The 19,707-nt window shown below is 38.6% G+C and overlaps 1 protein-coding gene across 2 annotated transcripts; it reads right to left on the bottom strand.

Annotated features, from left to right (window-relative positions):
* Positions 1–107: 107 nt before the first annotated feature.
* On the bottom strand, positions 108–17,851 carry pou1f1 (POU class 1 homeobox 1). Of its 2 annotated transcripts, none has more exons than XM_044216595.1 (7): positions 17,749–17,851; positions 8,482–8,643; positions 7,380–7,478; positions 3,292–3,555; positions 2,998–3,162; positions 2,375–2,435; positions 108–2,276 (listed from the first exon to the last, which is right to left on the bottom strand). In XM_044216595.1, exons 2-7 carry the CDS (start codon positions 8,597–8,599, stop codon positions 2,036–2,038), a joined length of 948 nt encoding a protein of 315 aa, XP_044072530.1. In that variant the 5' UTR covers positions 8,600–8,643; positions 17,749–17,851; the 3' UTR covers positions 108–2,035. The 2 variants fall into 2 exon arrangements, with proteins under 2 accessions (XP_044072530.1, XP_044072529.1); XM_044216594.1 differs by lacking the exon at positions 17,749–17,851 and adding an exon at positions 10,474–14,292.
* Between the last annotated feature and the right edge of the window lie 1,856 nt (positions 17,852–19,707).

Here is a 19,707-nt window from a genome sequence, read left to right as displayed (position 1 = left end):
ATCACATCGAGCATCAAGTCTGCATTCATTTTTGTCAAAGTGGCATCATCGTAGTAAAGTGCAGACTTTTAAAATCAATTTGCAATAAAACTGCATTACCAAGAGTCTGCTAATAGATTTTTATATCATACAGAAATACATTGAAGTCAGTAGATGAGTGGAATGGTAGGAAAAAAACACAGCATGGTCGCTGTAAAAGCATTAACTGATATGTGATTTGTAGTATTTGAATAGCAGAAAACATGCAAAATCACCAGTATGATCCTTGAAGCACAAGACACCAGAATACAAACTGACTCAGAAGAGCACTTTGCATTTACTTAAGCAGATTTGTTTAGTAACGTATCACATTTATGCATTCAGATGTATGGAAAACTAATTGGCATCTTGTTAAAGTTAAACAATTAAGTTGTATGGCCACAATGTTCTCTGAATACATAAACAGTGAAGAAAAATACCAAGAGTCATTTTAAAGAGGTGTATCTTGAAGAGCAGTCGTATTAAGGCTTTAGGCATCTGTGACACCAGCACTAAGAAGCTTCTTAGTAGCTTTGTCCTATTCAGTATACGGCGGCAATAACTTTCCACCGTACAGCCTCAGAAATGTGTCAGCAGTCGATGACCCCGCTGCATTTATTTCCCCTGACAACACTCCAGTTAGACAGCTGTACATGAATCACAGTGCAAACTGCTTGTCTCTGAATTAAGATGTTTATTTATGAATCTGCAGCGACACACCCATGAATTGTACAGTTCAATGCTGTACACGTGACCAGTCTCTCTCTCCTAATGTATGTATTCATAGGGTAATATTACGACATTAGTAAAAATGAGCGATGGTACATGCATCTCTTCATGATACCCAGCTCTCCTTTATTGTCAGAAATGAATTAAACTGATTTACCTTCCAGTGCCTGGGAACTGCAAGACAGTTTCTCAGTACAAGTGCAAATTTTTGTACTAACCAGCTATGTCTTTGGCATATTTACTGGATATTTTCTGTCAAGTTGAATGAAGGCACTTCTTATCTGCCTACAATACATTCTTACACGGCCTATCATTTTCTACACTATATTAATGTGGCATTCTAATTTCCATCTCTTCCAGGCACCAATTAATAGTACCTGATGTACGTTGAATATAAAGATTTTGTCTGAGAGGTAAGTTGTGGTGTGTTGGCTTGTTTCTTCACTTTAGACATTTCACATCAGTCATCCCAACGAGGTCAGATTCGTGACTGGCTGATGTTCCTCTTTTTTTGCGTGACATTTTGTCAAGGCAGCAACAACAAAAGCATAACATCAACAAATTTGAAAAATCAAATCTGTCTTACAACAGAGAAACAGCAGACCTCAGATCCATTTGTTGACAAAAATGTCAAAAAGTTTTACATATCTCTGACTTCAAACCATAAATCAAAGAGTTTGCATACAGCAAAGTAGATCAACACAATATATTAGGTCTCAAATAAATAGGTTGTTTGTGTGAAACTTTAAATATATTACTGTTTTGACCACGGCTATATAAGTTGAATAAAACAAACATTTTTTATAGGACAGGTAATTAATGAGAGGACACAGAGGCATCAGTTTGAATCACAAATACACAAACAAATTCAACTACAACACAAACAAGAACAAAGTGAAGGACAGTATTACTAACATCTGTTTTTAGAAAAGCACAGGGCTTGTCTGTATATGAGTACTCATCTGCATTCTGGTGCTGATGGAGTACATTATATTTGGTCTCTGTGTAATTAATATACTTTCAGCAAACAAGGCACAGCTAAGATTCAGTACATTTAAATGTTAAGTCTGGTAGCTGCAGCGTCAAACCAGCACATAGTATGTGGTTAATGAAAACCTTTTACCTTCACAGTTTCAACTTCAAGAGAGAAAAATTACTGGCCGATTCAAATACTGTAAAGAAACATTTCTATTCAAGTAAATAAGAAAAACAAAACAAAAATGGCACACATTTTCACTAACCTCCATCTGACTAGATGTGAACTGCAACTCTTTGGCTGAACCATAAATTACGTCATCGCTCTTTGTGTTTTACTCATCTGTGCGATGCAGTTTGGACTAATTTTGGTCAAACAGGAGCTGAGGTTGAGGCTGGTTTTCACCCGTTTCTCTCTTTGGCGTCTGTTGCAGAACCAGACTCTGACCACCTCCTTCTCCAGATGGAGGCCTTTGGCTATCCGGGCTATTTCCTGGGATGACGGCTTACTTTTTTCCACAAAGCTGCGCTCCAGAGCCTCCTTAGCTCCCAGGCTGCAGTGGGGAACAAGGGAAAGAGAAGAGAGGATGAACTATGAATTAAAACATCATTGTATGGTACGCATCTAATCTTTGCTCATTACAGTTGATACCTGATAGTTGTTCTCCTTTTCCTCTTCCGCTCATTCATTCCTATTTTATCATTGTATAAGGCTGCAGGAAGGAAAAATAATATGTTGTTACTTTAGTGTGCTTGTGGGTTTCAGTAAGGATAGAATTTTAATTACTACAAAATAAAATTAAGCAGGTCAGCTGACCAATCATTTGAGTCACAGACTGACTGAGTGTATGCTAACTTCCTTTAAGCTGCTGGACCTTTGACTGACTTACTGATTTCCAGATCAACTGCCTAAGTATCATTGGAATGATTATCTGAACTATAACCTTTGGAATAAATATAAGTGTCTTGCATCTTAAACAAATCTAATACCTCAGCTGTTAAAATGTTCTTACACAATTTTTCTTAGACCAGTGGTTCCCAACCAAGGAGGTGAGTAACAGAATAGGAAAGAAGAAAGAACATAGTTTAGATAGTTTTCCCTCTTCAGGCCTTTAAAACGTATTCAAATGAAACAATCTGCTGTATGCATCATGTGATGAGGGGTCATGGGTAGATAGTACATTTTTTTAAGGGGTCATAAGGCAAATTAGGTTGGGAACCACTGTCCTAGATGATGTACAAGCCAGTGGAGTAGAGTGGATGTGTGTGACTCACCTCCAGCCAGCTCAGCTTCGTCAAGCCATTTAGCTAGAATGGCCTTGAGTTTGCAGGCATTCTTGAAGCTCAGCTGCAGATTTTCAAAGCGGCAGATGGTGGTCTGGCTGAACTCTGAGCCGTGTACTGCAGCAAGAGCCTCGCCTACGTTAGTCTGTGTGTAGCCTGGAGGTCAAAATGAAACAGAAATAGAAATATTTTATAGAATTCACACAAGCAGAGAAGCAGCAAGGCGAGTGCAAATTATTATTATTATTAAAATATTATGATTATCATTTTAGTAATAATACTCACCAAGTTTGATCCTCCGTATTTTGAAGTCGTTGGCAAACATCTCCAGCTCTCGTATCTGTGGGGAGTCCATGGCGGGGGCATCTTCTGAGTCCCGCATGTTCTTCCTTTGGGCATCACTTTTTATCTCTAAAACACTGGGGCCCCCAGGGGCCTCATCAGTTGAGAGGAAGGCCGACGGCAGTGAGGAGAAACCATGGCTTAATGCACAGGAACCACTGCTTAGACCATGATCCGGAAACTTGTACAAGCAAGGAGTAAGAGACCCTAGAGAGAGAGAGAGAGAGAGAGAGAGAGAGAGAGAGAGAGAGAGAGAGAGAGACGGGCAGGACAGAAAGAGAGAGGAAGCTTGAGAGAGGAAAATTAGTTGGTAGGAGTCACAAGGGAGACCCTCAGACGGTCAGAAGGGCACTGAAAGCAACATGGCCGCTATTTCCACATGTATCCTGAGAGCCTTTATTTTCTGTACCCTTCAAACAGAAGGGTTTGTCATACTTGGGTAACACACCACATGCTATAACCTTAACTTTCAAGATTCTTCGTTATTTCTACAGGCAGCTGTTAATGTTAAGTGGTTAGATGCAGTGGAGCTGGTGGCTGTTGCTGCTAATCACTAGTTTTTTCCTTTTGTTAGTATTAATGGCAGATGACTGCCAGAGTACCAAATGGATGAACAATGGTAATTTGGAATATGATGCTTCTCATTGCATTCACTCAGTTGATGCACAGCTGCAGTGGGGAAAAAAAGTTTAGTCCACTCTGAACTATCCCATAAAGATTGCTTGGTTTTTATAGTATAAACAGTGCTGAAACTGTATCTATATCGAGCAATGCAACACTCCCCTCTTGTGTTAGGGGGATTGTAGTGCAGTGCAAACGATATTATACAACTGCAATACCTGAATTTACAGATCCAGTGATAAGGGAGATTAAAAAATAACTAAATTAATAAAATAGATAAACAAATACATCCATACTTACAAAGACATATTGGACTCTCCCTGGAGGAATTTAGTGGCAGCAATGCTAAATGCAGTAACAGCTCTCACAACCCCCGTGTATAAAGTGATTGGGTTTCCAAAAGTGGAGTGGAGAAATGGATGCTGTCATTGACCCGCTGAATTGTTTAGTCATATCTATACACCAGCTGGAGAGCAATGTGGCAGATTCTACGCCAAAACTGTATGCATCAGTGATTTTCTCTTGTACTGAAGGTGTCAGGGAGAGGTTGGATTCACTCTTTTAAAATCTCTTCTTAAATCTAGGAGGTAATATCTGGGTACAGTATATGTCTGCCTATAGTTTCAAAGCCCTTTCCATAGAGCTTAGTTGGCAGTGTCTCTTAAATTGCTGTCAGTTTAGATGCTACTGTTAACATCAACACCTGAAAAGAGAGGGAGCACCCTATGAAAAGTATCCCTGTACCTTGTAGTTGTTTACTATTGGTGAGGGATTTGGGATGCAACTCTTTACCCCTGAGAACATCAACGGTTCTTATAAGATCTGGATGATTCAGCTAGAAGCATCCTGTTCTCCTCACCATGCTGGAGAAAGAGAAAAGACTTTACCTTGTTTGTGGCTGATGCCTGCACCAATGCTCCCTGGGGAGTGTACACACAGCTATGCTGCAGTGCACACAACAGTTGTTTGTGTGCTATGGAGACAGCGAGCCCCGTTCAAAACACATGTAGGCGAAGTGGGTTTGTAAAAGCACCTCGCGAGCCTTTGTGTACATGGACATGGACTAGCTGCTATATATGTGCACCATCCGAAGAGTGTGCATCAGCAGCTTTATGGTGAGCAAAGATAGAAAGCAAACAATCTGACAAACATACTTAATTCATGCTGTTGTCATTAAATTTATTTTTTTTTGCCCGCTGAACAAGCTGAAACCACAGCATTGATCACCCTATAAAGTTGTTATGGCTAACGTCTTAGCCAATAGTTACCTATTTATACATCCAGCAGATAGGGAGCAACATTAGCATTTGTTTGGAGTCGTGTTTCGGGCCACCTGATGAATGTAAGTCCATATTCACTTTAATTTTAGCTCTGTTTTTGGTCTCCACCAACTACTGAGGAAGATATCTGGCTCTTTAGCTGCAAAATGCTCCACTGTGTGCTATTTTGTCCTGGGCAGGTAGCGTACAATGGGTTTAACAGTGTGTCTTTGCTGCAACAGTTGCCTGCTGTGACTGAAAACAAGGTTGATGATGTAAAGGAGGCTAAAAAACTCCATATAGCTGATGGGAACTGCAGAGTTGATAACTCTCTGTGGGCTCATAAAGCAACACCTTTCACATTACACTTAGTCACTTCCATTGTTAATTAAAAAAAAAAAAGAAAGCATCTTAAAAATGAAAGGGCCATTTTCTTCTCTGACCTCGTCTCATTCACTTCACATAATTAGTTCTGTTTAATGCTATTAACTCTGTTCCTGCCCTTTCCTCTCACATATCCTTCTGCTGAGTGCTGCTGTTGACCACTTTGAAAAGTTTCATTTTGTGATTCATCAGAGGCAATTTCTCACATGCACACCTGACATGCCTCCTACAAAATTTCTTATATGTTTTTTATACAGTTGGTTTGTTAGTCTTCTAAATGTAAATACTTCCCCCATTTCAAGCTAAGCAACACCACTTATCTTCCCATATACCATTTACCTTTCTTTTCAAAGGATGTAGACAAAAGTTGCAAACAAGTTGACTGTTATATTTGTGACACCTTCAATCCGTCACTTGACAGTTCATTAAAGTGACAAAAGACCTCCTGATGGTAATAAATGTGGCCAGCTGTTTCATTTTAATCCTAATGTGTTTCAGCACAGCCTTTGATACTGCGGCCCATACAATTTTATTAGAACATTTACAGGAGAGGGCTGATGTCACCGGGTCTACACTCGAGTGGTTAAAATCCTACTTTTTAACAGTCTTGTCTGTTAAAAGAAGCAATCTTATTTCCTCTGCAAATGTTAATTGTTCTGTGCCACCAGGGTTACATTGTATGCCATATTCATTTTGGTCTCTATTTGCTCCTGCAGTTCAATTATACTTTCTTTAACAAAGAAATGCATCAAAAAAATTGTTTTATCTACTTGAGGCTTTAAAAGGTTTTTGATGTCTTCATTCTTTCTTTTTTGTCTTCACTTTTGTCAGTTTTTCATTATTTTTAAATTATTCAGAGGAATTAGTATGCAGGACACCTGTACAGTGACATCCTGTCTAATAGATTCTACTTGTTGAATATGTCTGGGTGCTTCTTATAGTCTGTGTTCATGTCTGGGGCACAGAAACTACAATGCTGTAATATAGTGATTTAAAACTACAATATGTCATGGCTGATCCTGAGTTGCTAAACACTGAAACAGAAGTTACTCCCCCCTCCAAGAAGACCATTGTCCCTGACTCACTCACCGTGTGCACAGTAACAATTACTACTTACCAATGATTTCAGAAAAGGAGGGACAACGGTGTTAATTTTACTTGGACAGTAAATAAAAATGTAATATTTATGATTAAATAAGCAACAATCAAAGTTTAGAAAATGTATCCTAAATCAATATCATCGCTCTGGCATTTTAGCTTTAATATGAAAAGTTGCAAACTTGGAAAGGCCATGATATCAATAATTAGAGGGAGCTCCCTTTCTGTTTAAATTAGACAACTGTTATAAATGACATACAAAATCTGCTTTACTTGATCAATTTATTTGGGGCTAAATGTTGACTGTCAAAAATATTTTGTGGTGTAAAAAGACTGATGACTGACTTGAAAAATTTTTTAATCTCTAAACACCAATACTATTCCTGCTGACAGTTTTCAAATAACCACTTCCACATTCATGTTTCTGCTCTCTCTGCAGGACAGGGAGGAAGTGGCAAGCTGTCTTTGACAGTTATGTTTAACAAGTGCGCTAAAGAGCTCCAGCGTTAGGCAAAGTAATCAAGTCTGAAATTGATTTTAACTGGCAGCAATTAAATGGAAATAAACAAATTGTCTGCTCAATTTAACTGCAGGCCAAGAGAGGGAATGATTATGTGTGTATGTATGTGTGTGACAGACTGATAGTCAGAGTGTGTATCTGATCATTACCTTGCAATGGGTTTGCACTGCTCACCATGTTTGGGTGAGGGACCCCACATGTCTGCAGGATACGAGTCTGAGAAATACTGGCAGAGAGCATCTCCTGAGCTAAAGAGAGAAAGAGAGAGAGAGAGAGACGTCTTTATTATCATAATCACTACAGGCGTTACCATGTACAATATATTGCAATTTCCATTTTCTCAGAACCTCTAGCATAGTCATCATTGTTAGTACGATTTTGTAATGTCACTTCTTCAACAAGAAGTTTTGAATGGATGCCCCGGACCCAAACAAGAGTCTGAAAATGAAATAAAGTGACACATGTGACACTTCAATGTTAACACCTGTCTTTCCTGTATGTTAAATAAATTACATTATTTTTAGTATGCAGATTGTGACTAGATAATGTCCACACATGACTGAAACTGAATAATATAGTGAGTCAGGCCTTTTCAGACTGTAGATTTTAATTTAAATGCCCCCATGATCCAACACCCTGATTAACATGACTGGATGTGATCGGACTGTGCCAGGTTGGAATGAAAAAAAAAAACTCCCATCATCCTCTTAATCACCCTCATCCTAATCATAATCATTGTCAGCATCAAATAAATACCACCCTCATCATTACCGTTGTCATCATCAGCATCACTGTTTACTGTCAACATACTGTCATAACAATTATCTTTGTCGACATTGTAATTTCTGCTAAGTATTATTTTCATCAGAAATATTTTGATTCAATCACTGCTGTAACTGATATTTCCAAATATACTAGTATATGACAGTTAATAGTTTAATCTATAATATGTCAAAAAAGTGAAAAATCACAATGTCTCAGACCCCTTAATGACATCTTCAGATTGCTTGTTTTGTCTGACAAACAGTCCAAAACTCAAAGATTTTCAGTAAACAATGATGTAAAACAGAGAAAAGAAGAACATCTTCACAGCTGGAGCCAGAGTATAGTTGGCATTTTTGCTTAATAAATGAATTAAATGATTAATTGACTATCAGAATTGATAATGATTTTTTTTTGTTGATTAACTAGCAGTACTAGATTAATTACAGCCTTGCAATATTTGTCACAAATACCATCACCACCACTCACCTGCCATCATGCCATATGTGGTCTGCTGGTTGCTGTAGTGACAGGGGGTGACTGGGTAATGTAGGCTCGGGGGTCCGTTGCCAAGAGGGTTGCCGAGGGAAGAGGTGGACAGGTGCATGTGGGGGCGCTTGGAGGACTGACCCAGTGACAGCCCAGATGATACTGATGGAGAAAAATGTGGTGACAATCTGACCGCAGAACAAAAGATCAACAAACTAAGAACTGGAGAGACGTGTTAGTTAGGATCTGATCTGAGTACAGGTCAGCTTTAAATACACTTCAGACTAGAGTTTGACTTATGTGGGGTTTCGAAAACTATTATCGAAACATCTGCTATGTGTTGGCATAAGATACACTAATATCTTTAAATTTGATTTCATAACAAGTGGGTTCCATTAACGTCATGGACATGCAGTTTGTCACGCAGACTAAAACTTTCCACTAAAAAGCCCATTAAAGAGAGAAGAGAGACAGAAAGAGAGAGAAAGATGAAGCGTCTGATGCTAGTGCAGACAGAACAGAGAGAGATGTGATTACAGTTCAAGTTGAACACATTTTTTCTTTAAACTAGACGCTAGAAATGTCAGCTACTGTGTCAGCTGTCGAAGTGGATGCTAATACAGCTTAGAATTGCTCTGTAAATACAGTCAAATTCACAACCTTCTAAAAAGTGGTCTGAAATGAACCTATAAAGAACACAGAAGTAGCAGCAAACCAAAACATATGCTTATAAAACCAGGGAAATTAGACAACAGATGGTTTGCATTGTTACATTTGTTATGATACTGATTCCCAGCTAGATTGGGACTTCTCTTTGAAACCTCTGCTTTTGTGGGTGCTCTTCTCTGCTAAGTGTATTTAAATATAGCTGAACATTGCTCTGGTCATGTCCTCTGCTTATAACACAATTATTCATGTATTCATCTTTTTATACAGCTTGGTGTTTACTTCAAGCACTAATGCATGCATCCTCTGAGTTAGTACAGTAATACAAACACTCATGTACTTATTGTTCTACAATCCTGCCATAATTGCAAATTTGACTTATTTTTTCATTTATTTTAGACGTCCACATTTCACATTTTGTTCATAGACTCATTGGAAGACAGAAAACAAATATAGGCCAGGTCAAAATTTTGTTGCGGCAAAGCAACATCCTCAAAATAGAAAAAATTGAAAAATCCATTTTACAAGATATGTTTAACCTGCTGCAATATAAATGTATTGTATGACTAATGTTCTTCATGATATAATCCAGTCTATTCTAAACTGTAACAATCAGCAGACACTAAAACCCCCAGGAAGTCTTCTCCATAATGCTCCATCGTGAAAAAGACTTTGGGGAGTCTGTCATACTGATAACATATCCTCAAACCAATTATACAGTGAGTAGAGACAGCTGGGCGAAACCAGCTGATTAGATACATTTACATAATTTGGATCGTCTTTGAATAAATGTATTTTTCAATCTAATTCATCCTCCCTATTCCCTGAGAACACAACTAAACTGCACCTTGATAAGGAGGTATCAGCAGGGGGGGGGGCGAGTATGGTTGGGTCAATCAGAGGTCTATAGGAGCAACTTGCAGCCCTACATGAGACATAGCTCACCTGCAGCACCCACAGGACTTCCTATATAATCAATCAATAGTTAACACAAGCAAATTCCTGTTGAATGCCCTCATCTATGCTTTGTCACATCAAGAAACGGCACAATGCCAATACCCTTTCTTCGTGTAACTTCACAAGGCTGAAGTGGAAGATTGAAGTAGTTCTTAGAAGCTGGGATTTAACATCATGTCAACATTATGTGGGGTATGGTCCATATCATTCAGGCACTGTAATCTTCCATTCTCCTCTTACTTCACAACTGTGAAAGCCTATTTTTTGCAGAACAAATTAGGCAAAGGTAAAGCACACACAAGAAGAGAATGACACAAAAGAAAATATGTTTGACATTACAGGACAGAAGAGTATTTGAGCCCAGTTTACCTGCAGAAACCATGCTGTGAGCATGGGAGGTGGTTGGCAGGCAGTCACTGGCAGAGGCGTGGTGCATGAGGATTGGCAAGGGTGAGTCTCCAGCAAGTGGGGTGAAAGAGTCGGCACTAAATGCCTGGCATGCCATTCTTCTCTGGCCCCTCTCGAATGGTCCCAATAGTACACTGAAGGTTGACGTGATCCCTTAACTGGTTTCTTTTCTTTGCTTTGTCCTCTCTTGCTTTATTTGGTTTTGTCTCCCATTGTTGATTCCCTTGTCCTGTGTGTTTTTTTGTCTTGTCCTCTTGAAATCTGTTTCCTTGCCTTCCTTTCTTGTGTCTTGTATAGTCTTGTCTTACTCTGCCTTGCCTTTTGTCTCTGTCTCGTCTTCTTTGGCCTTCTCTTGTTCTGCCTTGCCTTTTTTCTTACTGCGTCTTGTCTTCTTTCACCTCCGGTATCGTCTTCTTGTCGTTTTCTCCCTGGCTCAGTCAAGCATAGTTCTCACTTCAGTCACTTGGGAATATGCAGGTAGAAAACTGTTATAGGTTACCTTTTTTCTCAAAGAGAAAAGAATGTCAGCACTTCAGCCAGAACTCTCACAGTTTTAAGCACTCCTGCACCATCAGCCAAGACGAAGATGAATAGTGATGAGCTTCAGGTTCAAGTTACTACCACTGGTATATCTGTTCAAAGGTGTTTCTCAGCTACTGAGCTTTCTCTCATTGGGGGCTCTGCAATGTATGTCACTGTCTCTTTTTCTCTATTATAGATGCAGGTAAGCCAGTGTCTTTCATACCCTCAGCAATTTGCCTCCCTTGTCTACTGCAGGTATTTATATCCCACCCATCTAAAACTAACCACCCCTCTCTCGACCTATGAGGCCACCTATATCCCATCAAGCTGCTCACCCCCACCTACCAAATCCATGTCAGTGCTGTTATTACTTGTGTTTGTCCTTACCTGCGTTCTCCTCATCCCGTTTTCAAATCCAGGATTAGGGTACAGAGCGGCTGAGAAACCCGATCTCCACCTCTCCTCTCCCCCCTCTTGCTATCTCTCTGTCCCTCTTCCTGATTACAGGGCTGTGTTGTAGTTGTGACGGGAAAGTGTGCAGTGTAGTGAGCACTCATTAAAACAACAGTTTAGTTTTATGTGATAATAGATAATAAGCTTTGGCATGAAGCACAAATTGTCTCAAACCAATTGTTCTACTTTCTTTTGCATGTGTGTACCCTCACTACACATGCTAAACTCGACTTAGAAAAACACACTTCTTTTACCACAGAGATTGAATTGCCTTACAGCAGCTTTTAGGTGTAAATTGGATGTTTTTTGTTGGATAGACCCGGCTTCACCTGGAGGTCAGGAGCACTGCTTTAGCCCTACCCCATTAGCCCACAACCAAAAACTCATGTAGCATTATCCCTGAGTGAGTAGAAGAAAAGGTTAGCATTGTTTCACTTTGGTGTCCATATTGTGTTGAACGCAGAGTGCTCCAAGTAAAGACAACAGGTCTCATCGGGGAGGACAAAGGTTAATCTGAGGAGCGTGGCCACCATGTGCACTCTGTTGTGTCTGTTTGTGTTTGTGTTTGTCTTGGGCTCTGCTTCACTATTGTTGATGTAGGTGGGCAGCAGGTGGAAAATAGCTTGTGGGTGGCAGGCACGATTCGACTCGCTTAAAGTGTAAATTTGGACTGGATGCACTTAGTACTTTTGACAAAATCTCTCCACAAAACGGATTTTAAACAAACATTTTTCACTTAGGTTGCTGACTTTATTCATTCACTCAGTTATAGGGTAAAGAAATGCACACGTTAATTGTGTTAAAACGCCCAGAAGTTGAAAATTCTTTTCATTTTTTGATAGTATATGGACTTCAGTTTGACCCATTTCCATATTGAAAGAATCTTTAGAGAAATGTCTTTTAATTGTGGCAAAAATGTGTCACATTTGTAGGCATTAAAATCCAAATATAAATCCGAATGGCGATGACAGGGAGTCACTCTTTTCCATCTTCCCTTCAGTATGCAACCTTGATAGATGTGAATCTTAAATCAGTTGTTTGATTAAACAAAACCCAATGAGACTGAGCACTGATGAAGAAAGCCTTTGTGACAAATAGCCAAGCAAATCAAAATGGACTTTGACAAATCTCATTTCACCCGAGCAGGTTTGAAATGAATAGAAACCAAATCCCCAATATCAGGGAGACAACTGAATGTAACGCTGTGCGACAATAGAAAAAAACAATCTCACCAACACCAGTATCATCCTTAAAATACTTTTCTCTCTTCTTTCATTTCAGCCAGCGACTCCCACTCAGGCTAAAGACCATCTTCCCTGCTGGCAAATGCAGACTTATTTTTGCACATAGAGACTGAACCACCTCTGTTTTATATCAATCTGTAAGCTAGTGTAAATCTCCCACAATTTAGCAGCAAATAATTAAAATTATTCTTCAGAAATGTATACTTTATACGAAAAGACCAGATTAATAATTCTTCATGATTGCTGAATAAGGAACAATGGTGTACAATGATGAGGGATTAAAAAAAACAAGTGTTTTCATACTTGACGTGCAGGTTGTGTGTGTCTACCTGACCATCTCTGTGTGTGCTTATACTTTCATTTCCATTTTTAGCTGACATTATTTTGTTAAAACATTTTAACATTTTAACTGCAGATAAGCCTTACATGTAAGCAGTTGATGTGGTTGAATCAATAGTAAATGTAACCACAACATAAATACAGAAAGTAGACTATGATTGGGAAACTCTACCTTTAAAATATTACCTTTAGTTTCTATATTTGACTTATTGATCAGACATGGTCCAGTCAGAGTTGTCTCACTCTGATATGATGAATATAGTTGTCTGATTGCACAGGATGGGTATGGGTAATCAGTATATCTTACCCTGAATTGGTTCAACTGTAATACTTAATTTTGCTGCAGACAAGTACATAAAAATGTTTTATTGTTTTCATTCCAAATACTCTCCTTAGTTTCATTGGAGATTGCTGTTGTCCCATGGTGCTCTAAACTGTTTCAGAGGTCAGTCAGCTGAAATTCAGGAAGAAACACACAACACTTGCACATATTGGAACTATAGCATTTGGAAAGAAAATGGCAAAATGTCAATGTTGAATTTTGATATTTTAAAATACCAGCAAATGGAAGCTTCAAAGAGCTTAGATCAAACTTGAGTAGACTGAATGTGCTTTTAGACAGGTAAAAAAAAAACAATAATCAAAGAGTGAGGGAGTGGAAAAACCAAACCTTTCCCATGGATAGACAAGTAGCCGCACACACACACACACACACACACACACACACACACACGCACACACACACGCAGACACACACATACATATGCACATAAAGAGCCTAAACTTAATTAGTGAAGAGACTATGAGTCAAAGGGGTTCTCTTAAAGCACCTGTCCTAGATCCCCCTCCTCCTCCTTTCCCTTCACACACACACACACACACACACACAGACACACACTCCAAAGACTACTGATCCATCCACTGATGCAGTGGGAACAGAGTGCGCTGAGACATTCTCACAGGTATCACATCCGTACATACATTGTACCAGGTGGACTGTGTGTTTGCATGTGTCTGTGTGCATGTGTGAAAAGTGAGAGAAGGCATTGAAAGTGAGATGGCACATCTCTGGTTGTTTATTACGGTGGCCCTGAGAGCTCAACGCACTGCCACTTAAGAAAACATGCAAATAGAAAAAACATAAGCAAATTAAGAAAACATGTGCAGCATTAAGAATAAAATGCTGCAAAGTGAGAAAACACCCAAATACAGAAATAATCTGTTTTGCAGTTTGCTGCATTTGGTTGTGTTTTTTCACTTTGCAGCAGTTTTTCTAAATACTGCACGTTTTCTTAATTTGCTTGTGTTTCGTCTATTTACATGTGTTTTCTTAAATTGCAGTGCGTTGAGCTCTCAGGGCCATCATAGTTCATCCTGATGTGTAATAAACTTGCCAACATGTGAGTGCATGTGGAGGTGTGTGTGTGCTTATCTGCTTAAAGACAATGTTTTGCCCCTTTACACCACATAAAGCTGCAATAAACAAAGCACCATGACACTTCTTATATAAAACTTAATTGCCTGCTCATTAGCAGTTTAACAGCCTTTGCCGGCAAGACACAGTGTGTGTGTGTGTGTGTGTGTGTGTGTGTGTGTTTCTATGCATCATTGTACAGTAACACCAAGTGAACAATGTTAGCAAGTGTCAAGAACAATACATTCACAGTCAGTACTCATGTTTACCAGACGTACAGCATGTGTGACAAAAACAGACAATTATCAAATACAGTGTACACAGTCCATCACTAATGTAGGTAATCATTTATAATGTAATTTCTGTGAAAATTGAATTCCCCATGGACAAAGCTGAAAAGGTAAATTGTGTACTAATCACTAATATAGCTGATTATTTGATCATTTGGTCTATTATAAAATGTTACCATATAATTTCATAAGTCTTACAAGCTAACAATGCTTATAAATCATTACAAGTAATGATAAAGTCACATCAACCATAATATTCTTTGGATTTTCAGAGGAGTAGGAAAAATGTTTGGACATGGACATCATTGAATGGATTGCACTAAAACTATTTACAAAACTATTGAGTGTTAAAGTTTTTAGCAGCCTATGCAGTGTGTAGCAAAAAGTGTCAAAGATCTCTCTCAGCCAACAAAACTGCACTCACTGCCGCTTTGCAGTGTTTCCTATTTTTTGAGATTCTTACTTGAGAAAGAATTTCATGGGTGATTGTGGGTGTGTGCATTTTCTTTTAATAATACACAGTGAACTTTGTCGATTGACCCTACGCTACTAGCAAATTCTTCAAATAACCAACCTTGAATTCCTTCTCCAAACCTACATAAACATTTAAACTGAATTTTTTCAGAACATCCCTGTTTTTACCCAAACCAAACCATGAGAGTGGGGAAGTGGGAGTGAAACTGAGAGCTGAAAATGGCTTTTGTTTTGTTTTTGAATTTCTGCATCCATTCATTATGCAGGGATAAACTCTGAGTGAGGTTTGTTTGGATGCTTGAATACATCATGGCAGAGGTCAGCTCTCCTGATGAATATCAAGCGTACCTTATGCACCAGTCTGACCACCATCTGCCCGGAGCTGCGCCTGACTCACCAACCACAGCACAAACACTGCCCAAACACATCCAAGAGGGCTAATTTCATCAACATATTCAACAAACAGCAAAGGTTAACAGTCCATAGGAGGAAACAGGAGCAGGTTTTGAAACTGCAGATTACTATCTCTCCTCATTAAGTAAATGTCAGCGTCAAATATTTGCTAGTTAAATGACATTATCCCCACCTTCATTTACAGCTCTCAGTTTAGTATATTAGAACCACTTAACTTTGTTGTCAAGTGTTTTTGGTAATCTTCTGAGATTCTGTTTCTCCGCAAATGTTTTTTATTTATTTTTATTTATTTTTTTGTATTTTTCTCTTCTAAGAGCAGATATATTAATAGAAAATCAACAGTGTGCTCACTATAGCTCTGTTCAACAAATTCTCATTTATTTCTACTGTACATGAAGAAATTATAGCTGCTATACAGCTGTGAGTTGGCATTTGGAGGAGGAGGAAGAAGAAGAAGAAAGAGGAAAAAATGAGGACAAATGCAGTCCATCAGCCAAAGTAACACTTCTTTAATCCACACACCACAATGGGCGAGTAGACACTAGCATTTTCATTCTGCATCACCCAAGACTCACACTCACAACTTCAGACACTAAGGGCAAGTCATAATCTTGCTGTGCTACCTGCCAAGCAAGAAGCTGTTTGTTGGTTTCGGGTCAAAAGAGCAAAAAATGTGAGCGGAAGCAGCTGAAGCTTGTCAAGGGCTGAATAACAAGTTAATCATTAGAATCAGGTGTGTTAGTGGGGGAGCTACCTAAAACATGCATGGCAGCAGCTCTCCAGGAGCAGGGTTGATGACTACTGACATAAGATGTTCATCACCAGGGTCTTGAACTCCCTTCCTTTGTCACCAATGGCACATCATGAGCACACTGAGCTACCCGCAGAAACAGGAGAATCGGAGGTGGCTTCACACTAAGAGTTATGCAACCGCCAGGGTTGTGCTAACGGCTTGAAGGCAGATTTAAAACTAGTATCAAAAATTCAGTTATCAAGCCAAAATTCTGAGAATTTGTGGACTTTTTTTTGTATCTAGACAACATAGAGGTGTCGATAATTTATTTTTTACAAAGATTAATTGCTCCATAAATGACAAACTGATGTTTAAAGATGCTCTATTTCCATTGACTGCAATGGTTTACATGAGGATAGAATTCAAAATACTGTCAAAAATTCTGCTTTTGAGATACAATTCTGAAATTTACCACATTACATCTACCATGACTAATAAGAGATTTATTTTATTGAGAATTTGCAGAAGCTGTTTACTGTACTGTTTATGGTAAAACATTTTGATGTACTGTGGGCTCAATTTTTAAAATTTCAAAAATCTGGCTGGGTCGTTTGTGGAGGACAGTCTGAAGACAAATTTGGTGTCGACTGAGTGAAAAAATGTGGGAGGAGATAGGTTTAATTAGTTTTACAGTTTTTGAGAAAAACAGAGTGATGGGTAATTTCTGACAGCTTGAAGCATGTGAACTATTCTGCCTACATTTTGGTGAAAGCTGCAAAGTGGTAGCACGTACAACTGATTTGTTATGAAAGTTTTAAACTTTAGACGGTTGCTGTAGCGCCACCATCAGGACTATTGGCCCACAATTGCTGTTAAGGACATTTGGCACAGGACTGGACCTGTCAAATAATTTTGTTTATTTTCACGCATGGGAAGGCAGACTTCCTAGAAATAATAATAATGATAAACATTGGCAAATCCAAAGACGTGAAACACTTTCAGTCACACAAAATCATCATTAACTTAACCCTTAGCCCTATTTCAACAAGACAAATGGCAAGCATTTTAAATTGGCAACTAACCTTTGATTCAAAATAAGTGCTCCAAGTCTTATCTCTTCACCACTCGTCCTACACTGTTTGTATGAAAGGTTCGAGACAAGGTAATAAAAGTGAATAAACCATCCAATTTAGCACCAAAAGTTTTCAAATGTCCTTGAAAACCGCAGCATACAAGTGCAAAATCAAATCAAATCAAATACATGCATCGCCTAACATCTCCAATAATTATAATCCACTGTAAAGAGTGAGTAATGATAGCAGTGCAGTAAAAAAAGAAATAGCATAAACCTACTGTAAAATTCCAGCTGGGAACTTCTTTCTTTCTTCCATTTCTCTTGAACCCAGCAGCCACATTTCAGCCACTAAGCCTCAGCCGAGAGCACACGCTGTCCCTTTGTACCTTCTGAAAAACACGCAAACATTATTGGACTTGCTAAATATATTTATTGCACAGCATGCTGAATGTTTAAAGAGACTTTTATTTTACAATCCATATACAGTTGTGGCACAGGATAAGTTTCACCCTCTGTCTTTACATAGTCAACACTGCTGCTGGCATACTGCTCTTTGTGACTATTTTTTTCTGCTCTGCTCTTTGCAGTGCTCACAGTTTAAAGGAGAAACCAACTGAATAACACAACGTTGCAGAAGGATAAGTACATCAGACAGTTAGATGATATAGAAAAAGACTGACAGGAAAAAAGTGACCGTGACACATGTGTCTACGATGGCCCAGATATGCTAAAATAATAAAAAAGAAATGACGCTGGATGTGCTGGCTGTATAGCGGGAACACTGCTTAGATTGAAGACACATTTGAAAGTAACACCTGTTGATTTGAAACCTTACAAAATCTGTCTTCACAGGTTGCAGTGTACTTGCACTGAGAGAAAACTTTCTCACTACATAAAGTTCAACATAATTAGCCTTATGTGCTTTCAGAAATCAGAATCAGAATCAGAAATACTTTATTGATCCCCGAAGGGAAACTCTTTGTTACAGCAGCTTGCCTTTACGTCAGTGCACTCAGGAGAAAGTACTAGCAAAAAATATAATAATACAATACACTATAAACACTATAAAAACAGGTCAGAAAATAAATTAAGTACCAGGTGGGTATAAGTATAAGATAAAATAAGTGTGAATTACCAAGTGGGTTTACCGGTTGATGATGATAATACAGTATAATAATACAATGTAATAATATAAGTAATAACTAATAAGCAGCACCATGTAGTAGTCCTTTAAAAACTAGACTGTTCCTGATACACAGTGGCATGCTGTCCTATGGTTTGCGATGCAAAACGTTAAAATAGGTGCGACATAAAGTATAGAGAAAGTATAGAGAGTTAAAGAGAGTAAAACAAAGAACTAAGAGGGAACGCCTGTAAAAGGAGGGACAGAATGAAAGAATGAGACATAATGTCATATACAGTACATGATGTACACATTCACATATGCATGTGATGTAATCATCTTAATTTAGATCTTCTCTCTACACTGGCAAAACAAGAGAAAAAAGAAAAGAAATAAAATAAAAAATCATAAAGGGCGGATGTAGGCGGTAGCTAGGCAACAGGCACCAAGGCAGGCCGTTTACTCATGTGCCCCATAAGTCTACAAGCGTTATGAGTTTCCATCTATCCCCTCATTTGCTGAACAAGGGCTTTGCCCTATAGGCATCCACAAATGAAAGATGCTGGGGATGGAAAACCATCTTCATCTGCATATCATTCTCAGTTATTGTGGGTGGAGTCTGCATGGAAGAAAAAATGCAATTCTGTTCAAATGTAACAATTGTTTTTGGTGACTGTGATAACTACTGATACACTGCAAAAATGCCCTATTAAATGTCATTGAAAACATTCTAGGTATGAGCTTTCTTTTGCTTAAAACAAGCAAATTTGTCTCCCAACACAGTAAGTCATTTTCACTTGATGAGGTTTCATAAAAGTAAGTCCAGCTACCGCAAGTCTTAAACCAAGATCAAATTACTTAAAATAAGATGAGTGCTATTCCTAGGTAACAAAATTTCACACAGACTTGTATATCCATATATAGCCTTGCTCAACCACGTTCAGAACATACAATTTTGAACTGGGGAGTCTCTTGTGCTAACCATTGGTGCTGTGGCTCTAGCCATGGAAATGTCTTAGTCTTGTATATTAACAATGGACATTGTGAAAATACACATACAATGGAGTTGCTTTAAAGTTAGTCCTTTTTCATGAAGTGTCTACATCACTTCGTC

This window comes from Siniperca chuatsi, linkage group LG12 (genome assembly GCF_020085105.1).
Source record: "Siniperca chuatsi isolate FFG_IHB_CAS linkage group LG12, ASM2008510v1, whole genome shotgun sequence".
Classification (NCBI taxonomy): domain Eukaryota; kingdom Metazoa; phylum Chordata; class Actinopteri; order Centrarchiformes; family Sinipercidae; genus Siniperca; species Siniperca chuatsi.
This window is presented reverse-complemented; position numbering and strand designations above follow the sequence as displayed.

Bases quoted from the DNA above. Each gene is read 5' to 3' on its own strand.
- pou1f1 (XM_044216594.1), bottom strand. From the start codon at position 10,609: ATGGCATGCCAGGCATTTAGTGCCGACTCTTTCACCCCACTTGCTGGA. The intron at 7,479-8,481 runs GTGAGTGGTGGT...TTCTCTCTTTAG, and splicing joins CACATATGGCATGATGGCAG to CTCAGGAGATGCTCTCTGCC. The intron at 2,436-2,997 runs GTGAGTCACACA...TCCTTCCTGCAG, and splicing joins CGAAGCTGAGCTGGCTGGAG to CCTTATACAATGATAAAATA.